This window comes from Dermacentor andersoni, chromosome 7, assembly GCF_023375885.2.
Source record: "Dermacentor andersoni chromosome 7, qqDerAnde1_hic_scaffold, whole genome shotgun sequence".
Classification (NCBI taxonomy): Eukaryota; Metazoa; Arthropoda; class Arachnida; order Ixodida; family Ixodidae; genus Dermacentor; species Dermacentor andersoni.
Window position 1 is genome coordinate 164,597,000 of NC_092820.1, and position 27,666 is coordinate 164,624,665.

Consider the following 27,666-nt stretch of genomic DNA (forward strand, 5'->3'; position numbering starts at 1 on the left):
GTCTGTCTGTGGCAAATAGATATCTAACTAGGTACTCTATACCGAATATACACGCAAAAGAGTCGACGAGCGCCTCGGATATCTGTAAATAGCGATCTCGGGCCGTTCAATCGCACACACCTACAATTAATGAGGTTATTGAAGCTAGGCGACCTGAAGTCCCCCCCCCCCCCTCCCAAAAAATAAAACGCAAAAGTACTGCGGAAGAACTCAATGTTTGGGTTTTTGCGTACGCTAAGCCACTTGCGTAAGCTTCTTTTGTAACATCAACCTCCTGCAGCGCGTTTTGCGTAATAGTGGTTATACGTGCGGGCCCGGCAAATCGCCAAAATACGGCAACCCCTTACCACGCAGCGGTGTATTGCACTTTGTTTACAATGTCTCAGGGATCAGCCCAATTTCATATTGCACTATCTCCAGGACTGGCCCACCCTAGTGGCTATGAACTCAACCAACCAGACGCCGCCAAACCCTCGGAAAGTATCAGTTAAGGCTAACTTCACGAAATAGGCGCACAACAAACAAACAAACAAACAAACAAACAAACAAACAAACAAACAAACAAACAAACAAACAAACAAACAAACAAACAAACAAACAAACAAACAAACAAACAAACAAACAAACAAACAAACAAACAAACAAACAAACAAACAAACAAAGAAACAAACAAAGAAACACAGCAAGCTATATATTTGTTGCCGTCGGGACACTTAGGTACCATTTGTGGTTTCATTGCGTAATTCCGTAGAGCACAGAGCTGGCAAATGGCGGCACATCTGCAGGACAATTTACATACGGGGCCTGCATCACCGCCAAGGTCAGCAGAGTGCGCGTGTGCTCGGCCAGAACGTTTCGCTTTAAGAGAAATCTGGACGGCATTGATGTTCCACGTGCCCATATGTGTTCCGCAGCTGACGGTGACGTACACGGGCAAGGCGGCGCACGCAGCCGTCAGCCCGTGGGACGGCGTGAACGCTGCAGACGCGGCCGTGTCGGCCTACTTCAGTCTGGCGATGCTCAGGCATCGCATCAAGGACACGTCCAGGATACTCGGCAAGTAAAGCATTTCCTGTCAAGGGCCATCTATGATCTCGAGGCTGCTGAGAAGTTGGCGTTTGTCCCCAAATTGCCACTGGACATTGAGGGACGAGCACTATTCTACAAGCCACAATGGCCGAATGGTTATGACCTTGTGCCGTTGAGCGCAGCATTGCGGATTCGATATCCGCGAATACTTTATCCCCATTGTGATCATGGCAGACTACAAGAACGCTCGTGCACTGTGCTCTCGGTGCACGGTATAGAGGATTCCATGTGGCCAAATAATAGGGGGTCTTTCACTGTGGCGTGTTATAGCGTTGTTGTAGTGCTTATCAATCAATCAATCAATCAATCAATCAATCAATCAATCAATCAATCAATCAATCAATCAATCAATCAATCAATCAATCAATCAATCAATCAATCAATCAATCAATCAATCAATCAATCAATCAATGTTGTGAATACTACCATGACCGCATTTTGTGCGGATTCTTTTGCGTGCATTCTAGTCAATTACAATCATACCTGTTGGGTGATTGGTCGGCGTGGCAAGAGCGGCGCAGCGGCGTGCAAGCCAATGGCAAAGAGCAGAAAGCACAAAAAAGGCGAGACATTTCATCGGTGGCAACTGCTTGATACCTTTGAGAAGCCTTACTGGCGTCAATTGTGAATATACCGCACTATCGCCTAGCCTCTGACCACAATTATCAGACCGTTGCGAACAAATGTCGCCTTGTAATCCCACCGGATCGTTTATTCATGCCGGAGAGGTGCCAGCGCCATGCTGCCATTAGCTGTTGAGGAAGAAGTCAGTTAGGCAAGATGACGTGGAAATATATCCAAGTGATTTCGGCCTACGGGAAGACGATCTCGTCCTCTGGCAGAAAGAATTAAATGTGCGATCTGGCTTACTAATTGATCTCTTTTGTCGAAACAGAAGCGCCTACGTTAGTTAACCGAATGTGAAGCATGCATGAAATGCCTTGGCTATGGAGGAAGGAAGAAGTATGGTAGGGAGCATCACGTGACAGTCTTGAAGTATAGTAATAAAAATATAAAGGAAAGGCTTACGGGAAATAGGCGCTCATCGCGCGGTAGGCAAGTTGTAATTTCTAAACGACGAGACCGTGAAGGGCGCAGGTACAGTGACCTATTATGGGGAGAGAAGAGCGGGTAGCGAGGTTCGAACGTGAACGAGGGCATCACTAAGAGCTACCACAAACAATGCCTCGAAATGTCCGATAATAAAGGAGGATTTATTTCCTAAGTGTCAATGCGCAGTGGGGCCTCGAATGAAAGGAACCCCTCCTTGTGTGTGAAGAGGTTGCCTTGCTGAAGCTAGTGGTCTGATGTCATTCTCCATCCTAGTCTTTTTTTTTCTTCCGCCATGGTCACCAATTACTGTGGTACGCTCAGACGACTATGCACACTGACTCGCTGTTCGCCGAATTGACCAAGATCTTGGCAAAGCAAAACTTGACCATGTCTACCACTCTCGATTTCCGAGCTAATTCACCGCCACATTTTCGTGACGCCAGTTTCTGCAGCTTGTATATTTCTGCCACGGTCTGTACAAAGGAGACCAAGGCAATTACCGTAGTCTCATCATTTGCGTTGAGGTGCTGCGAGAGAAGCGTCGCCACTCTGTACTTCACCTCCTTTGTACTAGTTTTTTTGCGGCATGCCCAAAGTCAACTTCGACTTGTCTCGCGGGCTAGAAGCCTTATGCGGCTGAGGATTTCGTTGAGATCAACAAATCAACAAATCGGGGGCTGCGCCTTGGGCCGAACCCAAGGCGCAGCCCCCACGCAGGGCCTGCGACCACGCGCGAATATGTGGGCAAGTGCCGCCTGAAGCCACTTCACCTTCGCACACCTTTCCTGACAACCCGTGCGTGCGTCGCGCGCAGCCCTGATCGAGGACGGCGGCCAGTACCCGAACATCATCACCGAGTCGAGCCGGCTGGTGTGCCACGTGCTGACGCTGGACCCCGAGGAGGAGCTGGACGCGCTGCAGGCGCGCGCCGAGCGCTGTCTCTGCGCGGCCGCGCACGCCACCGGCTGCAAGGCGACCATCGCCCGAGGCCGCCGCTGCAGGCTGTTTGCGCACAACGACGCGCTCGTGAGGGCCTACAGGAGTCACGGAAAGAAGCTCGGTGAGTGTCGTCGTCATCATCATCATCCTGGCTATGCCCACTGCAGGGCAAAGAAAGGCCTCTCCCATACTGCAACTACCCCGGTCATGTACTAATTGTGGCCATGTTGTCACTGCAAACTTCTTAATGTCTTCCGCCCACCTAACTTTCTGCCGCCCCTTGCTACGCTTCTCTTCCCTTGGAATCCAGTCCGTACCCCTTAATGACCATCGGTTATCTTCCCTCCTCATTACATGTCCTGCCCATGCCCATTTCTTTTTCTTGATTTCAACTAAGATGTCCTTAACTCGCGTTTGTTCCCTCACCCATTAGTGTACTACCGGACTGACTGCGAGACAAGACGGGGGGGGGGAGGGATAAGTCTCTCGCCAACGAGAGTCGTTTGACAGCAGTGTGTCCCTTCCCTTCCTGGCCTTCGTGTTCACCTACTCGAGATATTCGACAATTGCCGAATGTGCCCTGCAAATGAGAATATACTGCCCCATCAGCCAGGGAAGCCAACAGAGCACGAAAGCGACAGGCTTGAGTGCCCGGCTGTTGATACGCTGCAGCTTGCTTAATGCGTGCGAGTGATCTGGACTCGTGTTATTTCACTCTCTCTTTCGTACCCCCTCCCGCTGTCCACTGTCGGGCAACGAACTGGACAGTCTAGTTAACCTCCCACCCTCTCTCGCTTCCCCCTTCCCTCTCTTTCTAGTGTAGTGGGGATCCTGCCTGCAAAATGGCTCATGCATATGGCCCATCGGCCGCTTCAACTGCCATTGTATAAGCCCTTTAGAAACAAGGGTGAACTGAAACTTTGTGGTCACTTGCAAGCTACTCATTTCAAAGCACTTCTAAACGGCATTGAGCCCCGCCTAACGAAATAGGGCAGAAGTTTCGCTAGATTGTTAATAAGTCATCCTTTTTCTAATCTTACAAAAAATAAATAGTCGTTATTAGACACTAGACATTCAAGGGCCGCATTTTTAGTAGGTTAGTATACGGTTCTATTCGTAAATTTTGTTATATATAGAACGCCCCCAACTTTCGACAAATGCTAGCCATACATAGTGCCGCTGACGATAGATAATTGCTGTGGCGTCTACGCATCCAACCGTGCTTCATTCTTGCTAGCATGTATACCTTCCACATCTTATCATTGAGTATTTGTATTAACCCTCTCCATGGTAATGCCTCGTAGAGCTGTGGGTATATAATCAATCAATAACTAAAGAAAGTTAAGGAAACGCGTCTAACCACCATTCAGTACTCTGCCATCGGCATCCCATCACTAACCGAAAAAAGGCTATGCGGATCTAACGCGCGAGTTGAAATTTATCGAAGCAAACATTTCGTGGAGTGGGTAATTAAATGCTATAGAAACGTTCATCTTCCGCGGTGCTTTTTTTTGCAGCATAGCGATTACATGCTTCTTTTTTATTCTTATAGGAGCGATTACATGCTTGTGTCTTACCAGTACTCACCTACGGGGCAGAAATCTGGAGGCTTACGAAAAGGGTTCTACTTAAATTGAGGACGACGCAACGAGCTATGGAAAAAAGAATGACGGGTGTAACGTGAAGGGGTACGAAAAGAGCAGATTGGGTGAGGGAACAAACGCGTGTGAATTACATCTTAGTTGAAATCAAGAAAAAGAAGTGGGCATGGGCAAGACATGTAATGAGGGAAGATAACCGGTGGTCCTTAAGGGTTACGGACTGGATTCCAAGGGAAGGGAAACGTAGCAGGGGGCGGCAGACAGTTAGGTGGGCGGATGAAATTAAGAAGTTTGCAGGGACAACGTGGCCACAATTAGCACATGGCCGGGGTAGTTGAAGAATTATGGGAGAGGCCTTTGCCCTGCAGTGGGCGTAGCCAGGCTGATGATGATGATGATTATGATTACACGCTTACTGGGCAACACGCAAGGTGCGGAGACCCCCCCACCAGGCGAACCACAACACCCGTGCGACCGCACATTACTATATCTCCGCGAATGATCTCACTGCTCATTATACAATATCCGGAATCGGTCCCCTTTCTTATTGCACTGTCCCCAGGTCTAGCCCACATTACCTGACGAGAAGCCGACTGAGCAGACGCGCCAAACTCCAGTGAAGAAGGCATAGAAGGGCTCGCTTTAATAAAGGACTTACGTGCTCGCATGTGCATATTTGTTGCAGTGAGGATGTTTACGTACCATTTATAGTTTCAGTGCGCGATTCCGTATAGCGAACAGAGCCAGTTAACGACACTTCGGTAGGGGTAGTACCGATAGCTATATATATAATATACTGCAATATATAACATAGAATATAACATTATAGTACAGTATGCTATATGACATAATATAATATATCTGTTTGTTTGTTATGCACGAGTGCCGTGGCTTAGTGACAGTGCACAGCGCCGTGCTGTTAATCGCTGCTTATATACCTTTCTGCGTTTAAATAATGTACTTCATCTATAGCCATGTATGTATAAGTGTTCCCCTTTTCCCTACCTTTCGCGGTGGTTTAGCGGCTATGGGGATGCGTTGCTAAGCACGAAGTCGTGGAATCACATCGCGGCAGCGGCGGCTGCACGTCGATGGGAGCGAAAAAAAAAAAAAAAAAACGCCCGTGTCCGGTGCGTTAGGGGCACGGTAAGGACCCCCTGGTAGTTAGAAGTAAATCCCGAGTACCCCACTACGGCGCGCCCCATAATCAAATCGTAGCTTTGGCACATCAAACTGCAAAATTCTATTCAATTCACAATTCCCCATTTTATCTCCTTTCTATTTTCTGTATGTCTTATTTTATTGTATCTTTTCTCTCCACTACTTTTTTATTAGCCTGTATTTCTCCCGTGGCTGTGGGACAGGACAGGTATCCACTGGGAAGTGGAACAGTTACGTTGCTTGCTGCCCTTAATTTTCTACCCCCCTTCGTCCTTCCTTTTACAACATACTTTTGCGAGTGCTGTCCTGTGTTCGAGTTACTCGGCAAGACGGGAGGAGCACCTAGCAGCATCCACGGCCAGCATAGTCTGGTACTGTATGGTTCACAAGGAATGTTGCGTGCCTTAAAGGGCCCCTCACCAGGCCCCACAGCAAAATTGGGTTACACGCTGAAAGCTGTTACGTGGCCTCTAGGAAGCGTTCTGCCGCAGAAATTTTTCAAATCGGCTCATTAATAGCCTATAGGGAAATATTTCAGTGCGGCGAACCCATGATTTCAGCAGGCGAGCTCCACTGCCAAGCGAGACGCTCTCTCCACTCGCCCCGTCTAGCCTCTGCAATCGAAATTGCTTCCCTGCGTTCTCCCATACCGGACCTCGAGGATCGCGTGGCGCATGTGTCACGGGCCCCGCCTTCTTTCCTTTTTTGTCCTCGCTTTTCTTTTTGCGGCGCCGCGCACTTCCGCTGACGGCGTCGCGCTCGAGCTGTTGTGATTGTTCCGTTTCGCGCAGCGCACGATTCTGTGCGCTGTGCACGAGGACACATGACTAGCGGTGTAATTCAGTGCTATACGAATACTGAGGCAGACACAAGCGGATCGCAGAGCATGATCACGCGCTAAAACACGGTAGAAAATAGCATAGTTTCGGTACCTGCGCGCGTGACTGCACTACCTTGGGAACATGCAGACGAGCGGAAGTACATCTCTCTTGCTTCGGTGCGAAGTAAAAGAAAAAAAAACACGCGCAGACATTCCGTTTGTGTGTTTCATTATTTCTCTAAACTTCACTTCGTCGTTCAAGCAACAGATCACACAAATAACATAAGTTCCCTTCAATAATTCTCGAAGTCATGTGTCTCGATGATTGACGTCACACTGCAAAGACGAGTATGTAGGCGCAGGGAGACGTGTACGTCACCGTCCGGCTTGGAGCCAACACCCTCTAGGTGGTGTTGTTGGAACGTCGTCGCCGCGAAAGAAAGAATAAACGGCCTTCGGATTGAAATTTCAGACCTTTCCGCGGCGCGTAGCGATGTAATACTTTGCAAATACGATCGTTATCGTATATTGTACGTTCTGCGCTTGTCAGCTCAAAAATGGCGAGACCTGGTGATGGGCCCTTTAAAACGGCGCAGGCGTCCACTTCGTGGACATGGACTTGACCCGCGCGGTGCCAACAGGAGGCGCCAGCGACGCCTCCAACGTGTCCCACGAGGTGCCCACGCTGCTGCCAGAGTTCGCCATCGGCTCGGTGCAAGACAGCCACACGCGGGAGTTCGCACAAGCCGCGGGATCCGAAAGCGCCCAGGCTCCCACTCGGGTACGACAGCGTTCACACGGCCCCGAGAATCGCCGCATATCAGGGCGACCCATCCGTTCCGACGTCCCTATACCACATACTGAATTTACTGGCTAACTGCCGAAAACCAAGCCCGTGTCTCCATTATGGCTCAGGCACTCTCGTTCAGCAGGTCTGAAATTTTCTAGACAAGATCTGGGTCGTGACCCCCATATCCAAAACGCCCGTACGAAATGCCGTGTCTGCGCATAATTTTACCGCAAACAAGCCACCGATATAATATTTAAAGCCTTTGTACTTGGATACTTTACGAACGTTACAATACCGCGATGCCCAGCGTATCATATAAGCTACATTGTTTTGAGACCTGAAATTTCTGACAACTACAGGAATCGACCCCCCGCACAACATGACAAATTTCTAGTTGGTGGCTACTTCAGTGACCGGAAAATCTACGTCGCACGACAGAAAAAGAAAAGCCGTCGCATATAACGCCGATTGGTCCGCAACAGATTTTAGTCACAGAAAAAAAGTAATTAATCGCTTGTTGCAAGCCAACCAGAACGCGGGATTATGAGAGAATGGAGGGAATAGGGGCGGAAGCTGCTCTCGATTGTAAATATCCGGCTAGCTATTTTTAAAATGGCGCACGCATGGCCGTGGCCGGTCACGTTGTTTGCAGGTATATTTTCTGGTGTGTATTTATGCTGTGCTTCATGTGAAGCCTCCAGGACAAATGTACACATGGACGTTATGTGCGTTGAAATAGCTGGGAATTACACAGCTTTGTCCGTAAGCACGTAGCATTTTCTTTTGTGTTGCGTTTACGAAAACGGGATCATTCGAGCCCGTTGTGAAATTCATTGGTCTGCGAATAAGAACGAGGTTTATGCTGCGCTGTGTATGTAAGTGTGGTACAATGCAATTTGTGAGCGCTAATCACGTCTTGCTCTACGTAGCCAATAGCCGAGACCCGCTGTGTAGTCGTGAACGTGCTGTATAGCTGTGAACACAGCCAACGTGGTGTTGTCGGCTAGCATACCATCGTTGTAGTTACAGTGCGAGTGTTTGCGACGCTGAAACGGCATGGAGCCAGCTAAACTAGACGGGAGTGAGATTCTTGTCATGGAAGCTCGTCACCGTATTTGACCTACGTAATACAGTGTCTGCGTATGTTGTGTGTGTAGTGTATTTCGATAGACACCTACGAATACTCTTGCATTAACCATGAATTCAGAAAAAAATAACTACGAGAAGTGACCTGGTGAGTTTCAGCGCATTTCGTGAGAGTTGGCCGCCGGAAACGAGCGTCTCGTCGCACGCAACGAGAGAGTGAACGCGCCGTAACTGAAAGCCTACAGTAGCGTTTTCGATAGACTGGAGCGAGTTTTCTGTTGTGGATAGCTCAGCAGACCAAAAGCGAAGTAATTACTACGCTGATTCGGTTCATTATAGCTCAAGTAAAATTTCATTGTTTTTTTATACATATGACCAGAGATAAAGGTGCACGAGTTGTTTCAATTTCTCTTAATGTGCAACTGTGATTGGGCCTTAAAGGGTCACTTTACCAAGAAATGGAGCAGAGAAAAAAAAAAAGCAACGACTCTTAAAGTGCACCCGGGGCTTATCTTGTCCAATAACAATAATCGCCATCTGCCTTGCTTGCGTTTCCTTTCTTGAAAACTCTGCGCTCGCTACTTTCCTGCCGAGAATGTTATGTCACGCTGATGACGCGCATGTCAACCGTGGCTTGGAAGTACCAGGCGCGCAGCGTTATGAAAGGAAAGGCGCGCAAGACGACGATTATTGCTGTGGAGCAAGACAAGTCCCCAAAGGGTACAAACGTTTTAAAGAATGCAGTAGCTGCGACTTCTAACAAATTCACTGGGACTCGTGCAGAGGGCGAGCCAGATGCTGGCGCTAACAGCTCTGGACGTATTCGCCGACCCCCAGCTGCTGCCCAGGGCACGCAAGGACCTCGCGGAATGGAAGGCGGCCAGGCGGTCTCCATGCACCTGCCCCACGATGGCGGGCTCTGGCTCGAAGGCTGTCTGAGGACGCCGAGAATGCAATCTGAATTTCAGCTGACGTACTGCAGAGCGCCGGCTGAAATGCCGGCGATCGACCTCTGCTGTATTACCATATCTGCCATATGCAAATGAAATACGCTATTTCTTGATCAGAAATTTTCTGTACTCAATTTTGCTTTTAACTAGCAAAGTTGTCATAGGTGATGTCCAAGTCCGCAACCCAGCGGCGGCTTTCTCCGAGTAACAGAAGCTTATCGCGAAGACCATGCTTCTGTTAACTACGTGCGCCGGAAGAGACTGCGGAGCCGAAAAACACGCCATAGGTGCCACGGTTTGGACACTACCGTCTGTTTCTGTTCGACTCAGCGGCCATCTGCGGCTGAGACCAAGGTAGCTGGACTACTTATACTGACTGGCCCGGCGGCTATATGCCGATTGAAGCGGAGTGCAAGAATTAACGCTCGTGCACTGTAAATGACGTGCAAGGAACTTGAGCGGCCACGTACGTACGATAGCATTCTGCAACCACATATCTAATGTAGTCCACGTGTTGCTTTGGAACCTGCCGCGGTAGCGCACTAAGCATAGCGTTGTGCTGTGGAGCACGATTTCGAGCCTTTGATTTCAACCACAGCGGCCATCTTCCGATGTGGGCGGAATACAATAAAAAAAAAAAAAAATCCTCGTGTACCGTTTTTTGAGTGCACGTTGACGAACCCCAGGTGGCCAGAATTATTCGAGAGTTCTAGACTACGGCGTACCTCATGGACCACCGTGAAGTTGCAGGGCGTTAAACTTTAGCAGTTTAATTAATTGCTACCGCTTGAGGATGTTATGTAGGTTGAAAGGAGCACGATATGACATTGAAGGTCTCGTCTTCCAGTTGGCAGAGGTCGCAAGTCCGGTATTTCTCGAAGGGAAATGCAGATACCAATTAAAGAGCAATAAAACCGGTGTACTCCGTAAATAGTGAACTTGCCATGCGCCCTGCATTCACAGGGCAAGGCAAGGCGTCCCACAACACGCGCGTTACGTGTTCAGCACCTCGAATACGCAGAATGAGCTGAGCAAGCAAGCAAGAGCCAGGGAAAAAAAAAAAAAAAACTACACGCTAACATTGTCGATTCGCATGCGTCAAGAACAGCTTGTACTTGCAGAAAAAAAGAAGCGCGCGTGGAAGCGACGTTCGCGCAGCGCTACATAGTTCAGGAAATACCGGGTACCACTGTCCTCCACGCAGCTCCATAGAAGAAGAATGTCGCGCCATAGCGCTGATGTAAAATGCAGGTCTGCGGTGTTCATCCCGGGCCGCCCATCATCCGAAGGCAGGGCAGGCGCTACCGGTCGAGGCACTGAAACTCTGACGCACTCCAGAAAATGTCCAACCTCGCCGCGTCTATTTCACACGTCGAGCACCACACTTGTGCGCGCGCTTCTGCTGCTGCACGGTCACAAAAGAATGAATGGGCATGCGCAGTTATCGCTGCACTCGAACGCACTCTTCAGCAGATCTAGCAGGGCAGCCGCCGCTGAGATATACGGCACGTGCTGAAGATGAATGTGCACCAAACCATCGTGCTTGTAACACGCAAGAAGATCGGAAGTCGTCGAATCTTTTTACGTTGTGTCACGTCTACATAGCATATGCATCGGTTCACTGCCGCATGAGATGATGAAGCAATGAAACTTATTTTGAAAAGGGAAATTAAGGGCGCGGAAGCTTTTCCCCGATAGGCAGAAGGTTGACTTTGATGGGGAATTTCACACCAGTGTGTTAACTAGCTTAATTGTCAAATAATTCGTTATCGCTGTAGGCATCAGGCTGGTCACAATCTCCTCTTCTTCTCTGCCGTGCGTATCAGACCTTCGCACCGAGTTCCCAGTCAACTGGGCCACGCATGTGCGTGGCGGCTGTCATCGGCAGGTGAGCGACACGTTTTCACAGCAAGACCAGAGGACGTAGTTTGCGACTGTATCTCCAGCGATATTGTCGCCTTTGCATGACGTAGTGCTCAACCAGCCAATCAGCGCGCGCGCCTGATGGCGATACTATCGCCGAAAGTGATCGTTGCAGAATACGACCCCAGAGATCAGGTGGAGTTTACGGACACGGAGGAAAGGTGGACGGGATTTGCGCTGAGCATGCGAAAGACATCTGTTCGCTGTAAATACATCGTACTAACAGTGAGCATGGCTCATGGATCATAAAGACCTCAAGCACAGAAACATTCAGACAAATTTATCACGACGCTTCGGCTCCCCTTTAGGAGAAACCTGCGTCGCGTATCCCGAATGGAAGCCGAAATGATGCTTTTTCACCTAGAAATTTTACCGTGCCTGGTGTCAGTTTTCATGGCCCAAGCTTTGTCTTTGTTAAAGTAATTCTTTTTGTAGTACTGCGCTAACACAGAGGAACGGGCCACAGGTTCACTAGCTCGTCGCGAAATATATATCTTTTTCTGGAAGCACCAGCCCAATGAATGTTTCAATAAATGGCGTCCTGCGCGAGCCGGCGTAAGCGGAAATTCTACCACTCGGCAGGCATGCAAGCGCAGACAAATGAATCGAACAAGACCACTCAGATACATGCTCTGTTTGCTGCTTTCTGTGTCCACGTACTCTCGCCTGCCTCTCAGCAATATGAATCCCCACCAATTTGCTCAACTTCCAGTTGTATGAAACAAAAATGCTGCGTGCGCTGGTAGAAATTTACGTTCAAAGTGCAGGTGTTACAGTATCGCAGTTGGAACGAGCTTTGCTTCTACGGCTAGTGCCATTATTATATGTCATTTCTAACCACAGCATGGGAGCGATGTGGCTGGCAGTGAATGACTTTGCATCAAAAAGTTTTCGCCACCGGTTCCGTCATAAAACTCGCCATGCAGGGGCGTATAGCCATGGGGACTGAGGGTGGGGCACACGGGGCCCGTGCCTCTGCCCGAAATTTCTCTGTAACAGGAGTCCGCCTGCCCAGACTCCTCCATTTCCTGTCCCCGGTCAAACGCGCAGACACACAACGCATGGCCTGAAGGAGACGCGCCACAAAGATTAACTAATGGTATCCGTGGCGTCTGTGTCTAAACCTTATATAATCGCATTTGGCCTGGTAACATGTTTCGCGTCATAAAGGTTGCTGCATGCATGGGGGCGGAGACACAAACTGAACCTAAAGACGATAAAATAGAGGAAATACGGCAGATAAATCAGCGTATTGCATGCTTTCAGGGAGCCGTACCAAGTTTGTTGAGCGGGAAGAACTGAGGCAGTCCGTTATGTAAGGTCCACATTGTACTTATCACTCGCAAGAAATTATAAGAATATGATTTATTGATCAGGCAGAGGTAGAATCGTAATGGAGAAAGGTAAACACGGCTGCGAGATGAAAAAAAAAAGGCATTTTACGATAACAGAGTCCCATGAATCAATGAATTGCTTCACGAGCGTGTCTATGATGGAACCATAATAACTGGTGTCCTTCTAATCGACGCCGGAGAGCGATTAAGATTCCTGGCTAAGTTAAGCGCCGACATAAATTTCAACCCTTACTGTCGCCAGCTCATTCTTTTGAGAGCCGTGAGCACCGCTCCCTCTTCGCGACACCAAGAATAGTTCTTTGGAAAAAGCGTTGGCTTCTTCCAGCAAACAACGGTCCGTTCTCGTCTCGTGGCCTTTGTCTTTGGTCTTCGCCGATGATGATGAAATGGTTCTACGGCCGCGCCGGCAGGTAGTAGTTCCGACGTCCGCAGCCACCGTTCCTTCCTTGGCAGTTGACCGTCTCCAGATTCTTGTTGAGGCAGAAGCGAATCTCGGTCAGAACAGGCGCGTCCCTATTCTGAAAAATAAAGAAATAGGGGCAGCCACGTCAACACTATTGAGCACATTTCAATCCCGAAGCCTTCGGCGGAAACGCTTCGGAAGTGCGACAGCAAGCAGTGCAAAGACGTTGTGCCAAGGACATTATAGAAATTCTATATATTCCACAGAATAGCGCGGATAGGAATCGCTCCTTTCTACTCGGTGAAACACGTTGATCTCAACATAATGCCTAACATTGCGAGCCGGTCTAGTTTCATGATGGAAAAGTGGATGACGTTCGTGTCAAAAAAGCTTTTTCAACTGACAATGAACGCTTTTCTGCTGTTATTAGCCTTCGACGTTTGTTCCATTGTGTATCATTATACCCGTGACATTATCACCGTGTCATGAAATGCCATTACATAATCGCGTGCTGGGTCACCTCTTTCTGGCTTGCTCCCACCTCGTTCTTTCCTTACTTGACGCATCGGCTTTTTACATCTTATGCGATGCTAGCCTTCAAGTTCAGCAAATTCATTCACAGGTGCGCAGATGACGCTCATAATGTACAGCCGCACATGCAACCCGCTATTTGAAGATGCAGATTTGGTAGCTGCCGGCTGCGTGTTGAACTTACGCTTTTCTCCAGTGTAAGTACCGATCTGCCTTTGATGCGCGCGCGTTAAGTGTGCTATACCGGCGAACAAACGCAGTAAAGTTCACTCACCATCACAAAGTACTAATTTCATGGGTCAGTTAGTCCCTTTGTTATCTAGAGTAACACACTTAAATGCGTAAACATGAATGTATATAAATTATTCACACTCTTCACTTTACTTAACATATATCGCCCTTCTAACAACTCGATAAGCATCATAATTTCGGTATGCTTTCACTGGCTTCGGGGTTGCTAGATTGCCTGCTAACTGAATTCTTTTGAGAACTCCCATCTTTCCTTTCTGGGAGAAGCAATCTGAATGGAACAAAATCGTTTGGATTTGTACTTACGGCTTGCTTTTGAGCGCTATATCTTTTAAAGCTTCTTATAAACTGTAAAAGACAAATTTGGGCATGCAGGTGACATTTTATGAAGTTAGAGCTCGTAATTCATGATATTGCACTAATGCGCTTGAGTGGCTACAAGGTGGACTTAAACGCATCATGTCCAAGTGTACTTACATTTTTCCTAATATGTCTGTAGCGTTTGCATCTTCTACACTGTGAAAACAAATTCGTGCGTGTAACACAGCCAATCTATTCATTCACGCTAAGCGTGTAAAGTTGCCGTTAGCACCTGTAGAATACAGTGCAATGCAAAGGGAATGAAACATACCCCTCTCGAGATAAAAAGAATACTCATGATGTCTATGAAATGGATGCTATAACGGGCTCATATGAAAGCGTTGCGAGTAGAAACGCACAAAACAAGAAAACGAAATACCAAAGGAAGCGCGGAAGTAAATACATGAGACAGTAAAGCTGTATGCGCACCATTCTCATCATCATCATCATCAGCCTGATTACGCCCACTGCAGGGCAAAGGCCTCTCCCATACTTCTCCAACTACCCCGGTCATGTACTAATTGTGGCCATGTTGACCCTCCAAACTTCCTAATCTCATCTGCCCACCTAACTTTTTGTCGCCCCCTGCTACGCTTCCCTTCCCTCGGAATCCATTCTCACAGTTGGTTTAAAATAACATACCCTTGAATAATGGATTAAATGTGTTCTAATTGCACGATGGCACTTTGCCTTCGCGTGTTCTAAATAATATGATTGTCGGAGCTACATCTCAAGGACCCGTTTCCGCGAGAAACTTCAATAGACATCCCAGCTCATTTTTGGAATGTCCAGATTGTCCGCTCACATGTGTTCGTTCCCGGAATAGCTTCGGGCGAACTTCGGCTCGAAGCTTAGTAGGCTTGCATAATGTTGCGTAGTCGATGCGAAGCATGTACTCTTAGACTAAGTTGCCTCACTTTGTAATTTTACGCGTCTTGAGTTGGTAATGTGGTTCCTTTGAAGGCTAGTTCACTTGGTACCTCCTCCACTTAGCGGTTTTAGGATGGATAGTTGGGCGTGTTGGTTAAGCATGATTTCTGAAGTGAAGGCGCTAAAAAGACGGAGGACGGTGTGTGTGTTTCTTCTTTGTCCTCCGTCTTTTTAGCGCCTTCACTTCAGAAATCCCACTTAGCGGAGGAGGCATCTCTTGTCTATGTGAGTGCAGTGCTAATACTTATTTAGAGAAGGCATATCTAGACCGCCTGGCCGAAGCCACATCTTTTCGAATGCATGGGATATTTAAGAATTACAACTTTTCGTAGACTCTCGCCTTACATTTAATGCTGCTTCCGACTCAAGCGAGAGAAGCAATGGTCAATTACAATTTTGTAGACCATGGAGTGACGTATATGATAGTAAAATTACAATTCTACACGGGTGTCAAAAAGCTAAAGGTAAAACTCACCGGAACTCTTTGGCTGCAGACGATGTTGACCTTCTCTCGAATGTCGTCTGAGAGGGCGTTACGGATTTCTGCGGCCTGCAAACGATTTACGAACATTGATGTTAACGACACTACATAAAATTGTCGATAGCAGCGGATATTGTCTTTTTTTTCAACCTACAAAACTTCTAAAATAAACAAAATTTACACCTCTCGTGTACGCCAAAGCTAAAATTTGCATGCTTTTTCATGCAAGAAATAAATGTTGAACACCACGTCGCCGCAAGTCCACGGAAGCCTGCAATGTCCGACTGTCGTTGCGAAGCACTGTTAGTAAGTGGCACTGAAGACACGCGCTTTCTGAAGTGTGGCAACCATGCACGGAAACTTCATGCATGAGTAACTGTCTTAAATTTCACCCGAGTTAACTAAACATTGCTACCGTTGTCAACTGCTCAGATATTGTGGGACTGTCCCCAATTTCAGTACGTTCTCCAGAGTCCTAGCAAGCCTTTGTATGGACTTCCATTTATCTAGGAATAAAGTGTGACGATCCTCATAGCCAGTTGTCTATTCGAAGCGAACATGCTCTATTTTACGAATTTTGAACACGGTGAGAGCTGTTTGCCCAGCCTTGTCATGCGCTTATTGAATTTAATTATTTTCGCTTGCCAGGAACGCGGATAGGAAATCGGATTCCCCGATGAACTGCTTGCAAAAATCAACCACATGAAATGCGGAGGTCATTTTGAGAAGGCTTAAAGGGATGGTAAAGGAAAATAATAAGTCGAGTTATATCCACAAAGTATTCGTGCAGCAGTCTGTAATCGTTTTCGAAATGCCAATATACGACTTTGATGTGTAGAAAATTGTCAACGAAGGTTGCGCTGCTGCTCCTCAACTTGAATCGCCTGTGCCAAAACGGACGAGTTGATGCAATCCCCACGTGAAATCTGTCTCTGCCTTTCTCTGTGAATCGGCCAGTGCTGACGTCACATGAGAGGACCCAAAATAGGTGCACGGCACAACTACAATTTATAATTTTCATAATGTTTTTAACTTACAATATACAATAACTTACGATTGACGAAAGGAAGTTGACTTCTGTATTATAGAATACAGAATTCAAATCCCTTAATCTAGACCAACTTCAGATTTTCATTAGGTGTCCCTTTAAGGTCTATTAAGCTGAACTTTTTCCTTTCGATAATCGTTCTCTCACTCTCTGAACTTCCTTTATATAATGGAAGCACTTACATGGTAACGATTTCTGCAACCAATTTCAGGAGAAAGTTTAGTAATTAGAAACACACGAACCTGAATTGGATTAGCCAGCATTTGCTGTCATTGCCTGTTTTTCCTGTCCCATTCGGTTTTGCTCAGGTTACGTGTTTAACAATTTCAAATCTAACTGACCCACGTAACAGTGTTAGTTATAAGAAGCAAATAGAGCTAGGCAAGTCATGTATCGCTTTAGTAGACCGAAATACCGGAGTTCAACCCCATTAAACCTACATGTAGCTAAAGAAATACAGGTTTCCCAAGCTAGCTTTAGGTTCTCTTCATGATCGGCGCTCACACCCTGTTCATTATCTTCCAGATGAGCGGCAAACCACGTTTCACAACTTCACTTCGTCTGCTACGCACAACATACGTAATTCCGCGTTCATAAGGAAATTCGGTGTAAGTTCCCCTCTAGGATAAAGCTAGTTTGTGCTCAGGCGTCGCACAAAACGTGATATTTCCCCGTGCATGTTGTTCAATGTCTTGTTGATGAAGGACTTGGATGCTTTGGAAAGTATAAATAAGAATAATCGTCGTCTATGGCAATGCCAGATCAGAAAACATTCTCTCTGCGGAAGCATAGGTGGCACCGTCCCTGCTACGTGTGCAAAAACGCTTGACGCGAAGACCGAATATTAAAAGCGCTTGCGCGGCCGCGGCAATAGATAGCGCCACTGCCATTATCACCCCCCCGTCCCCTTCCCCCCTCACCCCACACCCTTCCTAAAGAGAGAGCAATTCTAAACCGGCGTCGCTGCAGACCATGCCAGCACACTCATATGTTCTGAACACTGTGTGTCCAATAATAGTGCCATACAAAATGCACTCCTATGTGTTATCTCTGAGGTAAATTTTTGCGCTAGCGAGCCAATAATCTAGACGGAAAATTCATTGCACTGGGTTCGCTTATTGACACAACATTGGGTATTTTGTGTGATAATTCTTGCACAAGATAACCATCGGTGAAGTGGTAGCTCAGTTGTTCAGTGCATCCTTTGCATGCAGCCAGACAATGCGCTGCTCACGATAACCATTTCAGTTTACTTCAGTTACATTTCGCACGCAAAATATTCGCAGTACGTGTAAATTAGGTCGCCTACACTCACCGAGTACGTTCTGACGACGCTGGGCCTAATAAGGCTGTTCGAGAGAAATCTGCGCAAAAAAGAGATTGGCAAATTAGCAAAAGCTCACGGAGGAAAGTCATGTCAAAGGTAAGTTAGCCGAGTAATGCACATGGCTGTCAACGGTAGTGTGCCAATAGTAGCGTTTACTCGCATAGGTCTAAACCTTGACACGGTGGTGCAGATATTGCCAAGGGGAAGCACAGGATTTTGTGAAATTTAGGTTACAAGTTCAACCACACCTCGCACAACGAAAGAGCTGCTGTAAAAACTTTAAAAATAATTTTTCGTGACATCACTCAATGCTGAAGTTGATGAACGACGTTCAAGGCATTAAACTCACTGTCTATGAGTAGAATTACAGTTCAACGTCATTTTAGTAAGTGAATTGGCAACGGAACGTCAAATAAAACAATTGTAATGCAGCGTCTGCCAGAGAAAGAACAAAAGCGGCTTTCTTCAGTAAGAGAACCAAAGAGGAAAAGATTAAGAAGGAAAAAAAAAAGCATACGAGAAAGATACGAAATTTGACAAACAAGAACAAGTGACGGGGAAATTACGAAATTAAATTGCGTAAGGAAGAAGAGTTCGCGAAATGGCAACGAATGAACAGAAATTGATTAAAGAAAAGGTGAGCGAATGGAGCTAGAAGTATAGCAGAGAGAGATGGGCCGACGAGAACGGTGGCGCACCTCCCGCTGCTGCTTCATCAACTCACTGGAATATGTTGTACTTTTTGTAGACAGCGAGCGTGGAGTTGAAGAAGTTGAACAGGCCATTCAGTGCGGGAACGTCGCCGGCGCAGGTGCCGTGCTTCTGCCACTGGTGGCGCCTGGAAAATAAAAAAAAGACAACGTTTTTCTTGCTCACCAGTGAGCAGCCATGGGTGCGCGGTAGCATCGAGTATGGTGTATAGATCATACGTAAGCACAGTGCGGGATATCGGTGCAAATGGCGACGTCATGCGATGACGGGCCCAACCAAAGTGCGCAGGGTTTTGCGATGACCAGCAATGTTCTACTTGTGTGCTCACTTAAAGGTGGTAAGCAGCGATATAGTTCAAGTGAAAGTATGTTTTGCTCCGTTTGCTTATCATGTGAGATGTGAACACCCGAAGCGCATTCTCGTTGAACACACTGTGCTACCATTAATGTCTATCTCGATTTGACGTTGACTCTTTCACCCGTCTTGCTTACACGCAAAGTGCTGCAATTACACTAACCGAATGAATCGGTTAGGGTCATTGATACTACGTTTTTGATACTCGTTCGAGTATCAAAGCTTAGTAAGGTGGATTGCAACTTGTAAGGACATCGACTAGTTTCTGAGTGCTCCAGCATTGGCAGCTCTACAAATGTAATGCAAACCGACAATTAAACTTTAGTGCGAGAAGAAAAGGACTCAACTAGCGATAATCAAACCATATTATCGCTGTAATACACCCGTCTATGCTCGTAAAACAGCTTCAAAGCTGTCTGGCACGACTTCGTACTACCGTCGGAGCACTCTCAAACGACTTGTAGAATATGCCCGACGATTCATTGCACTTTTGTGCCTTTAAAGCTACCCGAAAGGCGACATAAAGAAGCAGCATGCATTCGCAGTAGAACGAGGACAAAGTGGCTAGCTGACTCACCAAAACGTGAAGTATCGTGCTTCGGCACTGGTCAGTGAAGGCCAGTACTTGTTGAGGTCCCTCTTAATGGGCTGCAAGTAAATTATGGAAAAGAGACGATATATATATATATATATATATATCTTCTGCTGAATGTGCTGCAGCAAGGCAAAAGTTTCCGCTTTCTCCTTGCCCGCCCTTCCCACTGTTCTCGAAAAAGAAGTTCCTACAGCACACATTACTGTAGACTACGCCATATTATGAAAATGTTGTGATGTGACTTTCAGAATCACCTAGGTTTGTACATGTGTCCTATTTTGTTTTGCTCGCAAATAAAAGGAAAGGAACGAGCGTCATGTTTCCAAGATTTCGACCCGACTCACGTCAAGGACACGGCCGTTGAACTGTTCGTCTACGCAGAAGCTTGGCGAAGTGTTGTCACCGGCAGGCCTGCACATGAATGAATGAGAGGATGAACGAATGGTCTGTACTTAAGAGCAAGGAAGTATATCGTAGTTGACCTTTAGTTTTTACGTACGCTGTGCCTGTTAAACGGAATTAACTCTCAAATACATAACCGCGTCGTCGAAGCCGATATCATTACGCCACATTACGCAAATAAGCAGGCATATAAGGGCACAAACTTGTATATATTACGCATTAATTTTGAAATGTCCAATCAGTAAAAGTTCCCAGTACTTTAATGTATCAACATTTGAGCAGAATATCGGGGACAGGGAACTCGCTCATGCAGTTCTGGAATAGTCGAACGGAAACACCACAACACAAAGAACAAAAAGACAGGTCAAAGCTCGTGCTTATATCTCTCTTGTCACGTTTCCTTCCTGTCCCGCTGGTCCCATCCCGTCGCACTGTCGCACGAGTTCACACTCCGCTCAGTTCCTCGTTGTCGTCCTTCACTATAGTACTCTGAGCCTTGTGCAATGATCTGCAACAACACCGCGTGTCGTAACGCTCCCTGTTAAGGGATATACACGTCGTCGCAACAACTATGGTATATTGGAACAGCCGTGGGATCACTTTCAAAGGACGTAGAAGTTTCCGGCTGTCACAACCTGTTGCCGCGACACATTATGGGAGAGCCGGGTCACGGGATCTTATTGGCGTCAAGTGAGACCGCGGCTATACTCACGCGAAATGCGGTTGCGCAGCTTCCCGCGCGAAAGTTCCACTCACCAAAGGCCGTGGATGGTCCAGTAGTTTTTCTTGCTGGTTGAGACGCACTGCACAAAACAAATGCGCATTTCTGGCAATACAGTGACAACTCGGACTGCCACCATCGCACTTTAGCTTGTTTTGAATGCTCTCCGATGTATTTGACAAAAAAAGTTTTCGATAGTAAACTCGGCTTCGCTTCGCATTCGCAATATTTACAGACCTTCTGCGTGAAAATATAGCAGTGAGAGATAAAATTATTCTGATTTGTGCGATATATAGTGACTATCGACGTTAGGTGAAGCAGTGGATTGTTGCGAAGCCACACACTAATCTGAGTGCTATTACGCCGGAAAGGTACCCACGATTACTAAGGAATGCTTTGAAAGCATCCTTTTATTCGTGAGGCCATAACAATGGCACCTTGGGCGACATTTTCCAGAGCAAAAGCAATAGTCGTATGCGCAAAAATCGACAAGCTCGAGCCTTTCCTTGAGGAGTTTCGTCCTTGGCAAGTTTCGTCCTTGAGGAGGACATTTGGATATTCCTGTACAAAATTACCTAGACATTTAGGTCAGGGGTTCGAAATAATACACTCGTTAACCATAAGCGAGCAGAATAAGGGGGTACACGACAGCAGTGTAGCTAAGTCAGAGAGGAAGGGGTGGGGGAGAGGTAGAAGAAGAAGAGGTCCCTGAGAAACATTTACACTGCTCTACTTCAGCTTTTATGAAGTTTAAGCTTGGGACCAGTTCTGATTTCCCTTTTCAAATGCTAGTAAAATGAAAAAAAATCCTTTTATGAGAGAGCTGCTGGACTAAGTTGAAGGAAATGTGCGGTATTTGAAAGAGAAAGTTAAATTGTAGCAACTCTAGGAAGAATAACTTTGATTTAGGACCTCTAAATTTTCACAGAGATGTCTGCCCAAAAATTGATAGGTTTCCCAATAATAGAAGCACGAATTTTACAGACCAGTAACACTAAACGAGAAACATATCTCAATTAGTTAAACTGCGTGTGTTAGTGCAGTTCAATTGGCCAAGTATGATTTATGAATTTATAATTTACGCGAAATTGTTACAAAGTTTACGAGGGTTCTGCAAAAGCCTTCCTGACAGATTAGGGGCACATTTCAGAGCGACGTATAACGTACCAATCCTGTACGGCAGTACAACAATCTTCAATAATGTTTCTTTAACGAATTATAGCACAAATCGATAGTTCATTTTCTACAGTTCCAAGATTTTAACATTTGCGTTTAAATGCAACACGCTTTATCAAAACTGGTGAGTGGTAGCCGAGAATAACAATTTCCTTGTTCCGATGTACATAAAAAACTTTTGTGGAAAAGCTTCCCATGAATCAAAAGATTAAATTGAATTCTAGCAACTGTAGAAACAAAATTTTGATTTCGTGCCTCAACTTTCTCCCAAATTTTAACAAAAATCAATTTTCACTTAAGAAATTGAGCACTAAGTTTACAAATCCGTAACTATGAACAACAAACAGATATCTTAGTTCTATAAGCTGCATCTGTAAGAACAGCTCGTGCGGATAAATGTAATTTGTAAATTTACACATTAAGTGAAATTTTTAGAACGTCTACAAGGGTTCGGCAAAAGTGCTTCTGAGGAATCAGCAGCATATTTCAGAACCGTGTATAATACATCAATATTGTTTGCTTTAGGTGTGTTATTAGGCGGAGTAAACAGAATTTCTGGTCATTTATTGCTTAATTACTGAGTTGTAAACTTGTTTCCTCCTTTTTCTTAAATTTTGCCGTCTTTCTACAAAGTTGATGGTACAAAATAAAAATCAATTTTCTCGAGTTGATTCATTTTAACATTTTCTTTTAATTGCAACAAACCTCATCAAAATTGGTGCAGCGGTTGCCGAGGAGGGAATCTAGATAAAAACTTCCAGATTTCGTGTCGAATGTTGAAAAGGGTTAGATTAAATAAGAGCAGAATTTATTTTAACAAACTCTGACAGACGTGAGTAGATCAAGAGGGCTATAGAAGAGGCGCATAGAACCTTTCCGTTAATAAAGTTGAGTAGATATCGACTAGTTGAAAGAAAGAGTTCCTGAAAAATAATTGTTGCTGTCTGCCGTAGCTTCATCGACTTTCCTTGTTCCCTTCGTTGCATTACCTCGTTTAGTTTTCTCTTGCAGATACCAATGTAACTGTGGTCAACTGATCGTCCCACTTGTCCCACCCCTGTCCAAGTCTTGTACATGGTAAATGAAATTCAGGACCACTGAAAATATATTTGTGCAAGCGGCCTCATCTTTGATGAAATCTCACAACGTCAGTGTTCTGAAGGACAACAATGACCCTTAGATGACATTTACTATCAGCAAAAAAAAAGAAAAGAAAAAAAAATGCAAAGGCGATACAATAATTCGCATAGTTCTGATTTTCAATGTCGAGTTCCGATTCTGGCATGCATATGCACATCCTCCTCTGTCCCCTGTTAGAAAGAATGCTTGAAGAATTAGGACTGTCAACTAACCTTGACGTCAGTCTCATTGAGCCGATCTTGACTGTATTGAAATGACCTTGAAATTACGGCTTTCAGATGGCTTTGCTATCCTCACGCAAATACACTGAACAGATTTAGACAGATGAAAATGTGCATATCTTGTCAAGCTATGGAATATTGCAAATGCTGTTTTGAATGCACATTCTTTGTATTTGATGGAATATGTTAGAGTTGTCAATGTGTGTTTTGAGGAGGGCGCTATGTGGACATTGCCGCATCGTTGCTTTCTGGTGACTTTTCTTTAACAGGGTAGTGGGGCTAGCCAAGTTGCTGTAACGCAGCTTTCATGCCACTATCCTTTGCCCCCTATTCACGTTTTGTACGCTCTAATGCGATGAAATAAATCAGTTCAAACTCTGCATACTTGTGGTTCAGCGGCACATATCCCGGGGCTCCACTGCTGACTGAGGATGAAGTAGTCGTAAGTGGCGTTGGGCAAACCGGCCGGAGTGCGCGGTCGGTCGGGCCGCCTCCGACGGTCCGTCCGGGCGTCGGCAGCGCCAGAGCCACCGCGAGTCGGCGAATGCGACCGGGTGTTGGACGACGGACCTCCACTGTGCGCGGGCCTCGCTGGGCTGGGAGCTCGTTGAGCGTTCTGCGCCCAGCTTCGTTTGTGCGAGGGTGAGAAGGAACACGTAAGAGGACGCGAAGCACAGCAAAACCAAGGTCCGACGTTATGCGTGATTCAATACGGACACTACCTAGTGGCACACCGAGTGCGATGCGCATCACATTAGTGACAAACACAGACCGACGAAATGTGTTGTGTATCTTCGTTTTCACTTATCTTGTGTTCCTTTGCTGAAAACCTGCTTTTAAACTCGGGAATCCTCACCAACTACTTGAAGTTTGTCATTTCAGGGATGAGTTGGATTGACTCAAGCCCGCTTGAACACAGCAAACTTTAAACGTGAATCAGGGACACTGACAGTGAGTCCAGTTCAGCTCTTGTAGTAAGCCCGTGGATTCGATCGTCAAATCGTGCGCGAAGATAGCCACGAAATGTGTTATGCTAGATTGGGAAAGCACAGTGAAGTATTAGCATTCATTTATAACCCAAGAGGTATACGCAAAGTTCCAACAAAAAACAGGCATAATTTGGCAGTTCACTTTGCTCTTGCTAGTAATGTGCGTGTTTGTTGCAGTGGGGCTTGTATACTATTTCGTCACACCACTGTACTGCCCCTGTTATGTGCCTTTAATACGGGCGTTTTCGGATTATAATGACCAAACCATGGTTATAAGTTATAACTGCACTTTCACGCACTAAAGTACTGCCATACATACTAGTACAGTTCACTAGCGCATTAGATACAAGCTACCAAACGAACAAATGAAACAACCGGCGTATTACAGCCCATATCGGGCTTTTATGCGGATACTGCTTACGAACAAGATCATTCGAAGATGACACTGACCACCATCCGAAACTAAGATGGTAATGCAGTCAGTTTGGCTATCACTTGACGTAAATGAAATTTCAGAACACTGCTACAGCGTCGTAAATTTTTCGGTACACTTAATATACAGTGAATTTAGCTGGCTGGTACATATATTGTCGATACGTGCAAGCATGGTACGATAGCATAATGGACCTCACGAGGTAGTAGGCCCAAGCTGAGGCATATAGAACAAGAAATACACGTTGACAAAACAGCAAGGATGAACGCTACGATACTATGGGTCACTTACTGCGGATCAAACACAATAAACACTTCAGAGCAGTTACTTCACTGATAAGAAATTGTGAAACTTATTTTAAAGTGGAGCTACTTGAGGCACCATTGCAATGTTACTCCATTTCTTCTCTTCATGTGTACAGACCAAATGTAATTTGAGAACATAAGCTGTTTTTATTATGTTTTCGCTGCGTGCACGTAAAAATAGTCTAGCGGAAAACGATTTCGCTATGCATAACCAACTCACGGAAATCACCAATTCGACGGAACTGTTTCGGTTATCTTGCGAACGTTAAACTAAGGAACGAGCACAATAATCGCAGAATTGAGTATCTATCAGAACATCGTCCTTCTCTAAAACCAGGGAGTTGATGCCAGGGAGTTTGATGCAAACCAGGGAGTTTGATGCCAGCAGCACTATCGTTTTCATCAACATTGACATTGTTCTCCAGCCATCACGCATCGCTTCGCCCTGACCAGGAATGAAATTCAAGAGCATACCTCTGTGCGGCCATCGAGGCGAGGACGACCAGCAGCACCGCCGTAACCAGGGTTCGACGTGTCAACGCCATGTTTCGGAGCTACCGGGCAGGGTCCTCTGTCAGACGACGCTTTCCTGGATGCGGCTGCCTTGACTGTTCGCTACCCGGCGAACGGCCTCGTTTGAAAGCGTCGTTCCTTTCTCCCTAGCGGCGCAGCGTCGACGCAGAAACTACAAGGGCCCGCAAAGCGAACAGCACATTACGAGGGAGGGGTAAGCTGATATGAGAAAGGGATGAGAAGCCTGACATAGGGATCACTTAGAGAATGGCCAAGTAACAAGAAAATAATCAACACAAGGAGCTGTCGCTCAACCCCCACTCTCGAGACGGCTGCTTCTGCGCGACCTTCACGCCTAATCTAGATGCCAGAGTGCAGGAAACAAGTAACGCACAAAAGAGAAGCGAGGGTACTCGAGAGAGGGGGATCCGGTTTCACCACATCCAACTCGTTCAGCCAACGCCGGTGGGCCCGAGGCCTCCCTCGACGAGCGCGAGCGTCGATTAAAAAAAAAAAAAAAGAACGGAAGAGGGAGGAGCTGCAGGGGCTTCCCCGACAAACTTCTCAGCACGTGCGCTCGTGCTGGCGGAAACGAATCAATGGACAACGAACATAGCGGAACAGCGACGTTCCCATGTGGTTCTGTGCTTTGCTCGTAAAGACAGGCAGAGACTATGCAGTTCTGGCACAAATGGCCACGGGCCAGGCTTGACTAAAGCTCTCTGTAGAAGGCACATTGGGTGAACCAGCCGGCTGCCGTCAGATCACCGAGGTTAAGCGAAAGGGCGCGACGTTGGGCCAGCTCCTTCATCACACGGAAGGGTCAAACATCGCGTCACAAACACTTGGCGTACAGTTCATGCCTGGCCCCCACCCCTTAATTAAGGGAGGCCAACCGGTGCCACAAATGCCACTGGTGGCGTTGAACTCACCACCAACGCAAGCAACATGGACGACACTTAGTACAGTGCACGCGTGTTGTGTTATTCTTCGTCTCGGTCTTCTTTCTTTCTTTCTTTCTTTCTTTCTTTCTTTCTTTCTTTCTTTCTTTCTTTCTTTCTTTCTTTCTTTCTTTCTTTCTTTCTTTCTTTCTTTCTTTCTTTCTTTCTTTCTTTCTTTCTTTCTTTCTGTCTTTTCTTTCTCTCTTTCTTTCTTTTCTTTTTTTCTTTCTTTCTTCCTTTCTTTCTTTCCTTCTTTTGCACTGTTTGCCCCCTTCCAAAGTCAAGCAAGCAGCAGAGGGTTTGGCCACTCAGGAAACAGACCACCAATGAACACTTTACGTAGTGGCTCGTCTTCAGCTAAAGAATAGTTCAGGTGTCTGCCGCGAGTGAAACAGCTACGGCGTCTATGGTGGGAAGGATTTTCCTTTTATTCATTCACTAGAAGAACCCCGTCCTCTCTGTGTACGAGACGTTGTCGCTGTGAGCCGCTGTAGCTCGACTGAAGGCAGACTAACACGCGCAGCATGCAGGTTGGGTGACACATGGTGACGGTTGCATACACCAGTACACGCAACACTTGTATTTTCGAAATATTGTGCCTACAGGCTGCAACAAGCCAGGTAGCGCTCGCGTTTTCCCGAGATGATCGGGTTGGCGTGAGCTAGTAAATACAATATCCAAACAGCGCCGCGACGGAAGAGGACACAGAGAGGAACAGGAACAGAGGACCTCATTAATTTGTTTAACGTCGTCTGAAGCATTGCTGCATTATGGTAGTTCTAATTCTGGTCTCGACAATAGTTCTCCCAGGAGGTTCGTTTCTCCCTTACCTGCTGCTGATTGCGCTGGTATCCTGGAATTCCCGTCTCTGACGAGCGCCCCGATACAGCACGTCCGTGAATTCGTTTCTGGCCAAGGACCTTTGACAACTTGTTACATCTACGCCTCGCCAGGGAGAGATAAGAGAGGATAAGGCGCCTTAGAACAGTCATTGTTGTCAGCTACAAGCGAAGGTTTTGCGACATACTGCTTGCATAACCGACCTATCGCAAACACATCACTTGAACAA

General features: G+C 46.4%; 2 protein-coding genes across 4 annotated transcripts; one reads left to right on the plus strand and one right to left on the minus strand.

The window, feature by feature from the left end:
* Positions 1–2,915: 2,915 nt before the first annotated feature.
* On the plus strand, positions 2,916–11,403 carry LOC126533250 (xaa-Arg dipeptidase-like). Of its 2 annotated transcripts, XM_050180525.3 has the most exons (3): positions 2,916–3,202; positions 7,260–7,444; positions 9,323–11,403. In XM_050180525.3, the coding sequence occupies exons 2-3, from the start codon at positions 7,277–7,279 to the stop codon at positions 9,476–9,478; spliced, it is 324 nt and encodes a 107-aa protein (XP_050036482.1). In that variant the 5' UTR covers positions 2,916–3,202; positions 7,260–7,276; the 3' UTR covers positions 9,479–11,403. The 2 variants fall into 2 exon arrangements, with proteins under 2 accessions (XP_050036482.1, XP_072145236.1); XM_072289135.1 differs by lacking the exon at positions 2,916–3,202 and having other exon boundaries at positions 7,229–7,444.
* A 1,359-nt stretch (positions 11,404–12,762) lies between these two features.
* Positions 12,763–27,516, minus strand: LOC126533232 (ribonuclease Oy-like). 2 transcript variants are annotated; one of them, XM_055071835.2, is made up of 10 exons: positions 27,428–27,516; positions 25,618–25,828; positions 23,802–24,042; positions 20,915–20,961; positions 20,101–20,167; positions 19,739–19,809; positions 18,821–18,934; positions 18,085–18,133; positions 15,716–15,790; positions 12,763–13,285 (listed from the first exon to the last, which is right to left on the minus strand). In XM_055071835.2, exons 2-10 carry the CDS (start codon positions 25,686–25,688, stop codon positions 13,160–13,162), a joined length of 861 nt encoding a protein of 286 aa, XP_054927810.1. In that variant the 5' UTR covers positions 25,689–25,828; positions 27,428–27,516; the 3' UTR covers positions 12,763–13,159. The 2 variants fall into 2 exon arrangements, with proteins under 2 accessions (XP_054927810.1, XP_050036464.1); XM_050180507.3 differs by lacking the exon at positions 27,428–27,516 and having other exon boundaries at positions 25,618–26,806.
* Between the last annotated feature and the right edge of the window lie 150 nt (positions 27,517–27,666).